Source organism: Geospiza fortis, unplaced genomic scaffold (assembly GCF_000277835.1).
Source record: "Geospiza fortis unplaced genomic scaffold, GeoFor_1.0 scaffold40, whole genome shotgun sequence".
Taxonomy (NCBI): Eukaryota; Metazoa; Chordata; class Aves; order Passeriformes; family Thraupidae; genus Geospiza; species Geospiza fortis.
This window is the reverse complement of record NW_005054297.1, coordinates 24,444,311-24,460,085: the sequence shown is the minus strand read 5'-3', so window position 1 is coordinate 24,460,085 and position 15,775 is coordinate 24,444,311. Positions and strand designations below refer to the sequence as shown.

The window sequence follows — 15,775 nt, the reverse complement described above, 5'->3', positions numbered from 1 at the left end:
TTTCTTTCCACCACAGAAACTACACGCTCAGCAGCATGAAGTCTCATATTTTACTGCTTGCAGCTGCAGTAATACTGAACAAACATTTCAATTATTTGACTACTCCAGAGCAATATCTGAAGATTATTATACCAATAATGTGAATTTTGTTTTTAATTTATATGCAACTGATATACTGGAAGCTAATTGTCAGGGAAAACAAATAGAATAATTTCATATTTAATAATATTTACTTCTCACTTTAAATACATAATAATTTTTAGATGGATCTCTAAGAAAAATTGATTATATTTCATTATTTTTACTCAAGGTTTCCATTAAAACAACATGGAAATGGTCAGTTGCAATGTTTAAGCCTAAGCATATCAATGAGCAGCACAGGGAAAGTTTGAGGAAGAACCTTTAGCACACATGAGAAATTCCATTGGTTGTAGGGACTTGAAGAAGAGGAACCAGCCGCTTCATGCTTCAAGAAAATAATTAAGACTGTCCAAAAAAGAAGAACAGGTAACAAAGTGAGGGAGGAGAAAATTAACTAAGTATAGAAACAGGAAAAAGAGGAAGGAAAGCAAACAAGCACCCAGAACAGTAAAGAAAATCTCACTTGGTAACTGTGAGAGAATTGCAAAGATTAAATAGAGGTGAAACAGAAAAATAGGCTTTAATTTGTCCAGTTCGTTGTGAACCCCAAGACTTTTTTTTACCTTCCCCTTGCAAGATCTTTTATTTTCTCCAACTTTTAAGGTCTCCTGCACTGTTCTTTAGTTCAAAAAAAAACCAAGTATTTCCTGTCTTTCCACATAAGTAATTATTGCTACTCTCTTCTGCTGTATTTACAAGTAGTCATCCTTTTTTTTTTCTTCCCTCAAAAGTGAGATTGCCAAAACCTCTGGGAACACAGCTTCTTTGGCTTTCCTCTGAAACAGGATAAGCTCCTCCCCTAGAAATAACTCACACCTCTGACCTACTCAGTCTTGAAGAAAATGTGAAGGTGCGGCTCACTCCAAACACTGGTCCCTTTTGCTGAGCATTACATGGACAAATATATTATTCATTTCCTTGTTGGTAAGCTCTACCTCTCACCCTGGGGGAGAGATGGCAGGAAAGCACAGCCAAAGGATATTCAAAGGGATAAGGAGGTTGAAACATTTCTCCTGTTTCCTCTAGACTCTCTCACAGCTTTTCTCTAAAAGCTTAATTAACACCAGAATCTACTTCAGCAATTAAGTGTTTTCATCACACTATATGCCAGGGATGAATATTTCATAGAACAAAAGGCTTTGAGTATTTATTTACACCCTATTGTTCCTAAAGATTTGGGCACATTCAGACCAAAACATAATCCTGTAAACTCAATCTGTTTTCTGTTGTACTGAAGATCAACTGTGTTACATTTTAATCACAGCAAGAAAATAGACCCAAAGTTAAGAGCCTGTAAAAAGATAGGCTTAAAATACTCTCTTATTCTTGTAACTGCTTTAAAATATGCATCATCAGGAGACTGAAGTCTACTCTAGGTACCATCTTCAACACCTCTAACCAGCCAGACCAGATTCTTCATGGATAATTTTTCTTACCTGTACAGTGGAACTGCATTCCCCAGCCACCCTCAAAGAGCACTTGAGATACAGAGATAAAGTATGTACTTGGTACAATTACAATAAAGTTAAATACCTACCACAGTCCCAATGTAAAAAAGAGAAAGTAAAGGCATGCCACTGTGAAGCCTATGTTTTAGGTGTTTCTTTGTGAAAATCTTCCAGCTATTTCTAAGGTTGCACCAGTAGCCTTTACACAACACGAGCTGACATGAAAATCTTAAATCACTACTGCTGTGTTTACACAAGTCCAAAGATGGCTTTAAATAATTAGAAGAGCTTCTAAGGTATTACAGCTACAAAAAAGGGTTTTTTTTAATTCTTCCCAAAGTCTTCCTAAATTATTAAAGTGCATGGAGGTTTTTTCCCTTACAAGTGCTCCAAAGTCTGCGATGGATCCATTAAGAAAACCAAGAAAGTTTGGAGTGATTTAATTCTGAGCTACTGTCACTGTGCAACCACTGGTAAACATTAGCCCTCCAAAGTGGACTCAGTCAGCATAACAGTAGCGTATGCCTTCCATTCAAGTTGCGGGAGAGGATACAGACTGATTCTGCACCTCTATTTTTATGTTTCTCTATTTTATATTCCTTTTGTGTATGTGTGACAGAAAACTTCATGTTTTAGCAATGGTTTATTGCAGTAATAGTGATAATAAGCATAAAAACATGGTATTAACTATGAAAAATGAGTTTACTGTCAGTTGGATAGTTAGGATTCTGTGTAAGCCCTTGGATAGAACAATAGTACAGGATTTTTGATCAACTCTTTGCAGGATTTTGCAAATTGTAACTTGCATGAAAAGATCCTCATTTACAGAGTTCCACAAACACTACCTGATTACTCTGGGTGACATATAAGGGCTATAAAGCATCTTCCTGTGCATGCCAGCTACAAATAGATACTAGAGCAAGTGCTGAGCTGAGTGACTTCAGCCCCAGGATGAAAAAAGGAACTAGACCAGATCCAATCTGAAAAGTAAATCATTAACACAAGCACTTTCAGTAGGTGAGTGTTTCATCCTATGACTAGCCAAATTCTGATTCCTAAAATCAACACAGCAGAACAGAGGGTGTTGAGCTAATGGCTCTGTTTACTCACATTATAATCACACCTATTCAATGCATGATTAATGACTAAGCACACAGTATATCTATAAAGCCCAAGGACACAAGGTACCAAGGTTCTGCTTCATTGCTCCTTTGGAGCCTAATCTACTTGGTGTCAGTTTGATTGGATGGCTTCTCACAAATCTCCAGAACAGAACAAGATTTAACCAAAACAATTGTATTTACTCTTGCTTTTAGTCTAGGGAAGCTACTATTTCATCTCAACAGAACTTGAAGACTTGTATCAAAATGTATTGCGGAGATTATGTGAGTATATTTATTTGTTCTCTGAAATCTTCCAAAACTCTTCATTCCTCTTGAGTTGTCATCACATGTTGGTATCCATTTCCCTTCACTGGTAGAAATTAATGTTAGGTGAAGATAATTTATTTGTGATTTGGGTCTAATACTGGTGTTACTTATATATATATATACCAAGTGTCTGAAACAAAGACTAAAATATAAAGAATTATCAGTTCCTGTCTCATAATTCTAGACCTTTCAAGAAAAAGCAACTCAAGCCTGCTTGTGAGGTCCTTTAGGTGGGTTTTCTATGCTTGCACTTAGCTGCTAAACAAGAAGCTAAATTACATACTATCACCCAACTGTATTAAAGAGAAAAATGGGAATTTTTCAGAAGATATCTATTTCTGGCACTATTTTGAGGGGTTATAATTTGAAAAGACCATCCATATAAAAATATTTTAAAGTAAAAAAATGCTGCCTCTACAAGAGCCACAACACAGGAAGAGTTATCAGTGGTCATTCCCCATCAAAAAGCTGTACAAAATATTAAATAGTTTCACTAGTGCTCTTTGAGGAAAAAAAAAGTTATAATGAAATTTTAAATCTCCGTTCTGGAAATTGTTGGAGTTACTATTTCATGACAACAAAATATGAAATTTCTCTCTGTACCTGGCATACTGATCATCATGTTCTCTAAGGATTTTCTTTCAATTATTACTGATATGAATAATGATTTGTTCCTTTCAAAGGCTTTACATTCCCAACAAACTTACAAATCAATGTGGAATTTTCTAAAGGATATATTAAAATTAGAAAGGGAAAAATATATAAACTATAATTGATTATTCCAACCTTTCCAGTAAATTATTTCTTCTGATAAAATTATATATAAAGCATATATTTGCTTTTCTAAAGTGATTGCTATTGAATCAGGTTTAGCAATACATTCAGTTTTCTGCAATTTGGGATCATGCATCCTTTACTAGAGGCAAGACAGTTAAGAACTTAAAAGGGATTTTCTTCTTAGTTTCTTTCTTTCCCTCTTTTAGTTACAGTGATTTTGTAATCTGTTCCTGATAATTTAAGGACGACAGAAAGAACGCTACATCTTAAAAAGGTAGTAGATCAGCTTCTGTTGGAGAAGACAAGAAATACAGTTTCTTTTCTTCTACTGATTTACTGCAACCAATTTTATTGAAATAATTGACACTGCATCTGCATACAATATGTTGTCTAAAACTAATGGCAGTACCTTATAAAATAACTTGCAGAAAAAATATTTTAAAGTCATTACAATTGGCAATTATTATATTTGCAATAACCATGCAGTATTTTGATAGCATTATAAAGAAAATCTAATAGACAAGACAATTTTTAACTGTGGCAGATCTTTACAATGGGATGAGGCTTAATATAATGCAACTACTACATATGAGTCTAATGAACTACTTGAGCAGAGGGGACACAAGTTTCTAATTCTGATACACTGAATTACATCAAAATACCCCAGAATAAATGGTTTTACTATCAACTCTTTATTCCCTCTTCTTCTAAACATAAAAAGGCACAGTGATAAACCCTTTGTTTTTTTCATCATCACAGAAACAAAAGAGCAGAGAAGCAACTGTAGACAATGGGGAGCATATCAGTCTCAGAAAAACCTGACTCCAGGCTTTCTCTGAAAAGTATTGAGATGGATTCCCAGGTTAGGTGAATTTTTACTGTTTATTCCAATTTCCATGTGTTATGGAAAGGAAAGGGAGAGAAATTTGGTATTTTTATGAGCTAGATCACTGGATCCTAGGAACAGATTCCCTACTGAGGCATCCAGACAGAATGAGGACATGTAAGACAGAGCTGCATGTAAACATTCTCCCCCCAATGCTGCTGGTATTTAAAGAGTAATTTGGTCATGGAGCAGAGGCAATTTTCTTTGAAGAGACTCAGCAACAAAATAGCAGAAAAATCACTCCAGCAAACCTCAATCAAGAAAACAGGGCTTATACAGGACTGAGTGGTGAGACTGCAGCATTAATTTCTTCTCTACTCTTCTTAAACACTAATCTAGATTGCAAAAAAGTCCTAGAAGTACACTTTAGATTTAGAGATATTTTTCAAGGAATTCCAGAACTTTGAATATACCATTAATTCAGAAGCATAAGAAAAAAATCAGAAGTAGTACTTTCAAAATGTGCTTTGTTCTTTATGATCTTCTTTATATTTTATGCTACCCATATCAGTAATTACATACATTATCTGTTCACAATCAGATAGGATGGAGTCCTTCAAGATCAACAATGAGATGCACAAACTATTAACAGCACCAGCCCTGCCAGATTCAGCAATTCAAGGCACCATCCTTATCAGAGATTACATACAAAAAATACCCTATAATAAATACCACAGGTAAAACTACCAGAAATTAGACAAGATGACATCTATGACCTCTCTGAAATACACATAGAGAGAGATAGAAGGTTTTGGAGAATGAATTTTCTATGTTTAGAAGTATCCCTTCCACTATTGTATCATATTATTGAAATTAAATGAAACACATACAATAAACTCACAACAAACCAAAATACTCATGAAACTTTCATTTAATAAAGTTGCACTCAAATGATATCTTTGCAAAAGTATAGCTAGCTCATAGCATGTGGTTAGCTAATAAAGAAAACATTTTATTTTAGTAGACATTCCCTATGGGAAATATTCAGACGAAGGAGTCTGACTTCAATTGTTTGTTATCGGCAGAATGACTTACTGAACAAATATTATTAGAAGGTTGTTCATACTTCAGAACGCTTTTCCATCACAAGACTGAATTGCCTGAAGTTTGCACATCATAATTTGATAAAAGCAGCCTCACCTTTTACTGATACTTTTGTTGAACTGCTTATGACCTTGATCAGAAAAAGCTGTTACCTCCTTGCTTTTGCACAGAAGGAAGGTAAATTCCAAGTATCATTTTCCAGAACCATTATAAATTTTTCAGACCCTTTCCAATCTTTTTTATTGTTTTGATTCATTCCACCAACACCACACAAACCTGTCTGCTCAGCTTAATTTGGAATCGGTTTCTCACAGGAGAGTTAAAAGAACATGTGCAAAGCCAGAGAGATGTATAGAGTGCCCACTTGGGCCACCTCTGTGGAGACAGATCTGCAGTTTTGAACATGAGGGCATCCTGATACCAGAGAGAAGAATAAATATCTTAATGTAAAAAAAAAAAGTCACTGAATCACCTTACCTTATAAAGTGTTTTGAGACTTTGTAAGAAAAAAATTAAAATATTTTTGATTTTTTCCTCCTGAAAAATAGATATCCCCTTCACTAGGATGCTGCAGAGGAGAGACAGCATAAAAACTATTTTTCCATGTTCACATACAGTAGTTTGTCTAAAATAACTCACAAAAAAGCTAAATTGCTCTTGGAAATTACCTTCCTCTGATGCTTTTTGAAGACATTTTCTTTGTAATGCAGAAAAGTCTGTCATGCTGAATCCTAATCTCGCAATGAGAGCTCCAACAAAATGATTAATATGTTGTGAGGGATGCTAGAGTCCAGATATCAAAATTAAATTGTACAATTCTTGACATCCTTTCAGAGATTTTCCCCATTTCCAGAACAGACATTTCCACCATTTTCTTCAGAAAATTTGTCTCTATTTGTGTATATTCATCAATCCACCTATTCTAGCTGTAACCTTGAACTTTATAATGAATTTGAATCATATTGGTAGCAGAATGCAATCTCTTATGAAGTTTTGTGGAAACACTGTTCACACAGTGAACAGTGGGGGGTGAGGGAACTGAATTCTATTACCAATTAAAAAAATACAGCAGTTGAAACTCAATAGTCATTTATTCCTTTGGCCTAGCATTAGCCAAATAATACATTCAGACTTTGGACTCAGTCACAGGACTGAGTCATTTTATTTAGCCAGTGGTTGTCTCAGAAAAAACCCCATGGCTTGTTCCTAGATGGAACAAGGTGAGGAAACAAACTGCAAGTACATAGTGAAACAGAGACAAAAGAATCAGAAAAAAAAACCCAGTCATTTTTATCAGCAGTGTTCACAGAACAAGAAAACATCCAGAGCATAATGCAAGTTCCTTTATCACTCAATCCTATATTATTGAGACTAATGGGTGTTTGATAATGTTTACTTATTTAAAAATTTTTATTGGAGAAATTCCTGTTAATTTCTTTATTAGGAAAAAAATTATAGAATTATTAGATTGAATAGAGAGTTGGTAGGCCACCTACCCCAATCTTTGCTCATTAAGGGTAGGAACCAAAAGCTCACTGAAATCAATAAAAATATTTTCATTTATACTATCTGTGAAATTAGGATAAAGCTCTCATAATAAGAATATTAAAGAGTGCAAAAATGCCCCTGGTCTTCTCAACTTAAAACAAGATTTCTGTTATTTTGTCACAATTTCTTTTACTTGTGTGGATGGGTTGGAGAGCATTATATTAAGAGAAATTATATTCAGTGAACAAACTTTTTCTGACATCACCAAGAAAATCAAAATGGAATTTTCACTTCTGTAGATTTAACTTTGCCATGAAGAGCAATTTCTGCTCATCCCTGTAGTGAGCCATCTTAAGGCATGCAGAAGAGAAATCATGAGATCATTCTGGTAATTTTCCTATGCTTTCCAAAGCTTAGGGAAGCAAAAGATGTTGCAAAGTGCAACAGAAATGGCCATAGACTCAAAACTGGTCATTCTGATGTCAGAGTCCAGTACTCTCTCATTAGGTTCTTTCAGTATTTGTCAACCTCTTTTTCTTCAGTTTGTATTGGTCAATGATTCTATTAAAATTAGTTCTTTTTATCATTCACAAATTTCTTAGAATAAGAAAAAATACATTAAATAAACTATCACTGAGAATGAGCTGACAAATCAGTTATAAAGCAACTAGAAAAATTGCATTGTCTTCTACATGTCAAGTTCAAAACTATCTCACTTGGCAGTGAGGTAACGTCACTGCTTTAATAAAGCACCAGGTTTGTAAGCAACCTATGGATCTCATTCATCATTTTCTCATTAGTCCTTTCAAATTAGAAATACCATGAGGAATAAATATTGAAGACTGTCAGGGATACTATAGATTAACTTTGAAATATAAAATAATATTTTTTAAATGGGTTGGCAAAGGGATTTACATTTTAAGGTAAATCCTCACCATTTTTTTCCTATTAAGGCCTAACTGATGCTAGGGGCAACTTCCTCCAATATGGTCTGTCTTCCTATGGTCAACTGCAAGTTTAAGTTCTGTTTCATAAATCAAAAACCATACATCCTGCTCCCCATGAAGCAAAGAAAATTTCAAGTTATGATTATTGGTTTGCAGCAGAATTAGGTATATCATGTTAAAAACGTTAAACACCTCAATTTAAAAGTCTGCTTTTTCCTTTTGTAGACACAAGGAACAATTCTTCCGGCTCCAAATTTTAACCCTATAATGGATGCCCAGTTGCTAGGAGGAGCCCTACAGGGAATTTGTGAGTATCTTGACTGATTCTAATGCAAATTTACTCTTTTTCAGAAAGTTCTCATAAAGCATTAGGCAAAATCTAAATTCATAAAATCGTTGCCACCTATCTGCAGAGTCTACAAGGAACCACAACAAAACACACTGATGATGTCCAAATAAATCGTTTGCATTTACAGGAACTAAGAGTTGATCAAGATTAATCTAAAATCCATATCCACACTTACAGTAATGAACACTTCATTGAGAAAACAAGAAAAACAGAATTCTGTGTTACATCACTAGAGTGAGGGCTAAGAAATGAAAGGATTTTAGTTGTAACTTTAACAACTAAGTGCTACCAAGGTCCGCTAAGTCTCTTATTCAGTCACAAGAAATAAAAACAGATGGAGTAGAAAGTTTAAAGAATTCATTACCTTCTCAGTTTTTGCTTTCAGTGTTAGTTCCAAAAATCTTTTGTTCACAAAAGGATTTCTCTCAGTTCTGATTTTTTTTCTTTTCCTATTGAACCTTGTTGGTATTGCTGAGGGTCAAAATATCGATTTTTTTTTAATCTTAAACGTCTTCTTCACTTTAAAATGGTTCTCTGTATCACAGCTTTTATACCCCTTGGGTTTTTCACAAGATTGGACAGCACCAAATCTTGCATGCTGTTTTCATTTTCTTTAATGAAAACGTGAGGACTCAGATTTAATGTCAAGTGAACCACAATAAGCATTATTCATCAAGGGGAATCTAAAGTATCTTTATGACCACATTGGCTATAGATGAAAAGTTTTAAACATCTTCCTACACTTCAAAGAGTACTTCTATAATAAAACTGATAAAATATGAAATATTTTAATGTTGCTAATATATGAAAATATAGAGATTATATTCTTCATCTAATACTCTAAGTACAAGTACATCAACCTTAATTTTAACCTTCCTATCAAAGTACATGGAACAAAGTTGTAATTTAAAGGACAACTGAAAAAATAAATAGCTCATCTTCAGAGAAGGTAAAGTCACCATATCTTTTACAGACACTGACCCTCAATCCTGCACATGGCATTCATTCTTATGAGGATGTTCAGTCACCCTCTGCTGATACTATACAAGCTTTATATTTATATTTTATTATATTTCCTATATCTGGACCCTTCTCAGTTTTTACTAGAGAAAGCATGTAAGCTGTAAAGATCCCTAGTGATAACTATTTTCTGAAATGTAGAAAGAAATCATTATGTACAGTATCCCAACCCTTAGGATGCAAAAACAATTTTAAAACTCAAAAACAGTTTTCTGAATGTGCTAATATTTTTTAATCAATACTACTGATTCATTATAGAAGTTTACTAGTAAGTTCTACCTATCAAGCAAACCATCATACGTAACCTTCAACAAAATGCCCTTTTTTAGATGGAGTAAGATATCATTTTTAAAACTTCATACAGTTCCTCTGAAATTATAACTGAGTTTATCAACAAATAGTCTAACAAATTTATCATCCTCATAAAACAGCTCCCTAATTCTTAAATGACAATTTAATCAATATCAACAGAACACACCAGTATGTCTTCCAGGGCTCAGCCACAAATCCTGCTACTGGGCCTAGTTCTGAATCCTTGAAAGCCCCTGTTTTATTGATGCCTTCAAACCCACTGAGCTGGTGAGAGGTGATGATGCATCTGATAATAACAGATTGCTTCACCTTTCCATGGTATTACACCAGCAAGTGCAAGACATACAAGCACAGTAATATAACTGATGTTGGTAAATATTAGTGGGATATTAGTCTCTCAATCAGTTTTTTTAAAAATTTGTATAATGTTCTTAAACAAAAGAACAATCACAAATGTAAGTAATTAGCGCCAGTTTGTTAATTTAGAGCTTGTATCATTTCCTTTTCAGGTTGTGAAAAGGATGTGCTGATTGAAATCCTAACTCAGCGTTGCAACTCCCAGAGGCTCATGATTGCCGAGGCATACAGAGACATGTATGGCAGGGTATGACAGAAACACTTGGTGCTTTTATTACTTCTTTCTCCCCTGTGCAGCTGTCAGCCCTTCTCTCAGGTCACTCACTGGAACCACAAGCCTGTCAGACAGCTGGCTGGCACAACAGGTTGGCACACAACTTGCTCATTGGCTATTGAAACCTCTGATAGTATCACCTTGTCATTTCTACAGCAGAAGTCTTGTCTGCCACACAGAGTTAGAAAAGGGCAGGAAAAGTTCCTTCTTCTACAGGCCATTCTTCTCTATTGACCAACCTAAAATATCTGAACAGACTTCTTTCTTCCTTTATGCGCTTTTGGGGGGTTTTAAAATACATTTATCAAGTTTTTGGAATAAATAATAAAATAGTATTGTAACCAAAGAAAAACACCATACAAAGAGTTATAGGCTTCTTACCTTACTCACATAATGATTAATGTTCACATCTCAAACACTGAGTCTCACACCTCATTCCATATAGTCCCATCTGCACATTAAGCACAATAATCATCTGACCTGCTTAAAGTTATGATCTTTGAAAAGTGTTTAAAAAATTTTAAGACAAAGTTATTTCTAAAAACCTGTATTCTACCTTTATCTACCATAGATAACAATGGAATTTTGTTATCTGAGTTCTTAAACATACACAGAGATATTCTCATTCTATTTCCAGATCTACTGTTGCTAACCAACTAACTTTGGGAAGGTTGCAGTGCCTGTATTTTCCTTAGTTGCTACAGCTATATAAGGACAAAAATAATAGTAACACCCCTTACAAAATTCCTGTGAAAGTCATGAAAAGTACAGTGTAAAACTAGATACTATTTGATGAAGTTGACTAGACATGCCCTTCCCCTGAAAGAAAGCAGACAAACACTTAGAACAAAATCCAGTTTTCTTCATTTCCTGAAGCCTGTAAAACCAAGGGCTCACTGGAAAATTCCTTGCAGGCCAGTGTCTGCTTGCCATTGAACCAATCAGCATGAGTGAGAACAATGAGTTTGCACAAATGCTACCACAGAGCCATCTCCCTTAATTAGGGTTAACTAGAAATGGTTTATTCAAAAACTCCACATTATGTGGTGCTTTTACATCTCCAGTTCATTAACCAGCAGAATACATTTGGGTGGCAAAGTTTTCTAGAGACAACCTTTGTGCCAACTCTATACTAAAAAACCTCAAAACCACGGACCCCTGAATAAGCTCAAACACCCATTTACTGTCCTAGAACTGGAGGAAAAAGAGCTGGATTTAATTAGTGTAGTGGGTTGATTTCGTATTGTTACTCATCTCCAGGAGATCAGTGACTTTATTTGGACTGTTAAAAAAATGAAACACACAATAATTGTGATGTTTTAGACATAACCTTGAATGAATAAGTATATTTTATAGAGACCATAAAAGAACAATAACTGACAATCACAGCTATCCACCTTCTAGAGACCATGACAATGATAGAAATCAGCACCTAAATTATTAAACCTGTTTTCTCTATTATGAGGTATTTATTAGGTTACCATCACATATGCAAACCATAAAAGTTCAGTGTTTAGCCATGCAATATTCCTAAGTTTTCATGTTACTTAGAGCAAACTAAAGTATGTCAAGCTACCCAAAGGTGCCTATGACATGAAGCACCCAAGCCCATTCTTCCCAAGTGTTCATTTATCTCCACCACCGGAGAGTCCTTCTCTACTCCATCCAAAGCAGCTGGCTGGTTTCTTTTAACCTTTTCTCTACAGTGTCTCAACAGGACCTATCACTTTCACAAAGGAAAATATTTAAAAGCATTGTATCATGTTTTTATCTTTAATTTCTGCTCTCTGATACATGATGATCTAGAGATAATACAGTATCACAATAAAGACTTGGAAACGTACTTCAGGAACAAAGTTATTTCATATTCACAGAGAACAATTATTGACTTGCTCAACACTAGTCTAACTGGCTCTTCTTTTCAAAACAAAAATATAAACAAATCAATAAGTCCTTATGAAAACATATCATCTTTAAATTCATACCTCTTTCAGCCATATGAGGTAACCTGAAGTGCTATAAAAGCAGTGGACACAGATCTATCGACCTAGAAGAAAGAAAAAAGCCAAAGATGTCAAATGTCCTTTTTAAGAACCATAGTGTCTAAATCTATGAATAGTAGAAGGGAAAGGCAAGAAAACAGTTTTCATATTCTAGTAACGGGCTACAAAATACTCTAAAAATCATGGAACATACTCCAAAACACCCACAATTTTAATTCAAACAAATTCATTAAGCACTGGGTACACTTCACAGTGCAAGATTCATCATGATACTCTTGACAGTTTCTTAAAAAACCCTACCAAGAATGTGACATATCTTACATTGAATTGCTCCAGTTTGTGCTTCGAAAGGTAATTTAGCACACATCGCATTTCCCTGGCTCCAATTTGTCCCTCTGGTTATATTGCATAGAACAAATGCACCATTTGGCAAGCCCAGTTTATGAGTGGTAAACATCACAGGACAGAGAAGAGACATGGCAAGGCAGCTGCAGTTTTAACCTTCTCAGTTCAATTTACGGTAAACCTGTTGGTCCAATCCTTTTCCCTATTTATTTTACTTCAGTCTGCTCAATATGGTAGCCACTATGTCCATTCATTAGACAAATGTAAACTGAGACACAAAAGAAAGAGAGAAATATTTTAAAAAATGAAAAAGACCTGAACTAGCTGTATGATTCAGACATACAGAGAAGTTTTAAGATTCATTCTTAGTGTTAGTCTCCAAGTATTTCTTATAGCAAAGATGATTAGGAAATTAAAATAGTGACAACTTGGAGTTGTCTTTTCTTTTTTCCAATACTTCCCTTAGTTCTGATTGTAGGAGTAATTTTTAAGTAGCATCCATTTGTATTATTAATTCATTTTCCCACAGGCATATTGTCGGAAGTAAAATGTCTTAATGAATTAATTTCTACTCCATGTGTGATTAGGGGCTGTCAAATGAATCTAAAGTACATTCACCAAAGACTGTATGTTTCTTCATCATAAATTTAATTTTTAATATGCATATGTCTTCCTTCACTGCTACTCTAGCTATTAAATTAATTATATTCAGAAATGCATTAAAATCAAAGTACAGGCCTGAAAAAAATACAGCTCTGGAAACATACTAGTTTATATAATGGGAACTGTTTCTGGCACGCCTTTCAAGTCAGACAGACTAGAACATCTTACAGGTGTCTAGTGCTGCACACAAAATATTAAAAAAAGACTGCACAAGTGTCCTCAATCAAAAACAGTAACTAGTTGTAAGCTAACAAGATTTTGGCATTTGTAGTGTTTTGGAGGATGGTACTAGGAATGGGGAGAATGGGGAGGAAACTCTAATCCATTACTTAGCTATCTGGCAAGAAAGAGCTGAGAAATATGATGAGGACAAGGGGGGTTCCATGGTATTAATCCAGCATCTATCAAAAGTAGTGAATTCATTTAGAATGTAAAATATAACTGAAGCACATAACTTTTCAGCTATCCAAAGCTGATATTTTTATGTACTAGGAGCAATACAGATGATTTTTCTTAAATTATTCACATGGTAACATTAAAAAAATCAAAAGAAACCACCTGTGTTCTATGAGCTTGATCTTCCAAATGTGCTTACACTTCTCAGATGTGCACAGGGAATAGATTAAGGGAAGCTGTAGATGCTGTGATGTGAGATTTGGTTTTCCAAGGTTTTAAGAAATAATTGCACTTAAACATCTGTATTTTCTTCTCTGTTCTAAGAACTGAAAGCAGCAATCCATTGTGGCCTACTGGCTTGTGCACCTAGTCTCATCTTGCTCATACTAGTAAAGCATGTACTATTTGAACAATTTAGTTTTTTTTACTTAATCTTAGCCAAAATTAATCTTTAACAGTTCATCCTAAATCATTTAGGGGGAAAACCACTAATAATTTTTAAGCTGTCAGTGCACAGACAGGATTATCTCTATAGTCACACTTTACTTTCTTTTTCTTCTCAAGGATTTGATAACAGACCTAAAAGAGAATCTCTCTCATCACTTTAAAGAAGTTATGGTTGGCTTGATGTATCCACCTGCCTCCTACGATGCCCATGAGCTTTGGCATGCCTTGAAGGTAATCTTCTTTATACTCAGAACTGCTTAGAGCAGCAGTCATTAATTAGAGTACTGAACACATATGAATTTATTTTTTTTACATTTCATTGGTTGATAAACTGCTGAAAGTTAGTACACTGGAGTAGTATACTAACACTTAGTCCACTAGTCATCAGAAATACAGTGCTATTTCAAGTTTGTCCATCAGTGTGCTAAAAGCAGCATAAATAATATCTTTGTCATGGAACACATACAGCCCATTTAACTTCCATGGTAAACTCAGAAAATAAAAATATACTTATACAGGGAACCGTAAGGTGCTGGGTTTTGCAAGCATTTATGTATGCTACAAACCAAATTTATTTCCACAGCCATGCACTCAAGCACCACCACTCTAAAAACCAATACTTGTTCAGCAGATCACGTCTCTGTAGAAACCCTCACAAATTACTCTGTGACAAAGTGTCACAGCATACTGCACAGTCAAGAGGGCCATGATACACAGAGTAGCACCATGGAAGTTCAGAAGGCTTTAAGCATTTGCCCAGAGTAACACCATACCTCATCTGAATGCTTCTGGTGTCTGCCCATACAGAGTAACACCACTTCACTTCAGAAGGCTGCAAAGTGTCTACCCTTCTTGTTCTTTAGCCCAACCTTTTATACCCTCATGTTGATGCACTGCCCCTGTGTGCCCTCTGCTCCCTTCGGGGGTTGCTCAGTGCCCCTGGGCACTCCATGGCTCATTGCTGTCAATGCTGCTCACCTGCTGCTCACAGCTGCAGCCCATTGGGATGAGGCTCGGCCACAGCCCCACCCCCAATGACCATAAACTGTGCGCCTAAAACAAACTAATTGTAACTCCACTGAAACAGAACTGATTTCCCATTTTGAAGGAAATATTTCCTTTTCTTCCTTGGATCTGAGACTGCAATCCTCACATAACTGAAGTTTGTGAAAAAAACATTTTTTCAAATATCAGGTCATTTAATGGTGAAATTCATTCCTACAGGGCATTGTGAAAACCAAAAGCACAACCTAGTTCATAGAGGACTTCAATACATTTTTTGAAACCAGGTTGATTGCTGGCTATTGAAAATAATAATTCTTCTCAGGAAATTCCTGAATTACCAACTCCTAAAAGACAGGAAGGCATATCAGAGTTCAACACTGTTTTCCTTTTATCTCCATGGATGTTTGCTACTGTCTGCTGTCACAAGCAAGACAGAGACTCCA

The 15,775-nt window shown here is 35.2% G+C and overlaps 1 protein-coding gene across 1 annotated transcript in view; it reads left to right on the top strand.

Moving 5' to 3' along the window:
- The first annotated feature begins 2,956 nt into the window (after positions 1 to 2,956).
- ANXA10 (annexin A10) overlaps positions 2,957 to 15,775 on the top strand; it is a 21,742-nt gene continuing 8,923 nt past the window's right edge. The window contains exons 1-4 of the mRNA XM_005415559.2: positions 2,957 to 2,974; positions 8,387 to 8,468; positions 10,352 to 10,446; positions 14,445 to 14,558. Coding sequence (XP_005415616.1) covers positions 2,957 to 2,974; positions 8,387 to 8,468; positions 10,352 to 10,446; positions 14,445 to 14,558 — 309 coding nt within the window. The remainder of the gene's footprint in view (positions 2,975 to 8,386; positions 8,469 to 10,351; positions 10,447 to 14,444; positions 14,559 to 15,775) is intronic.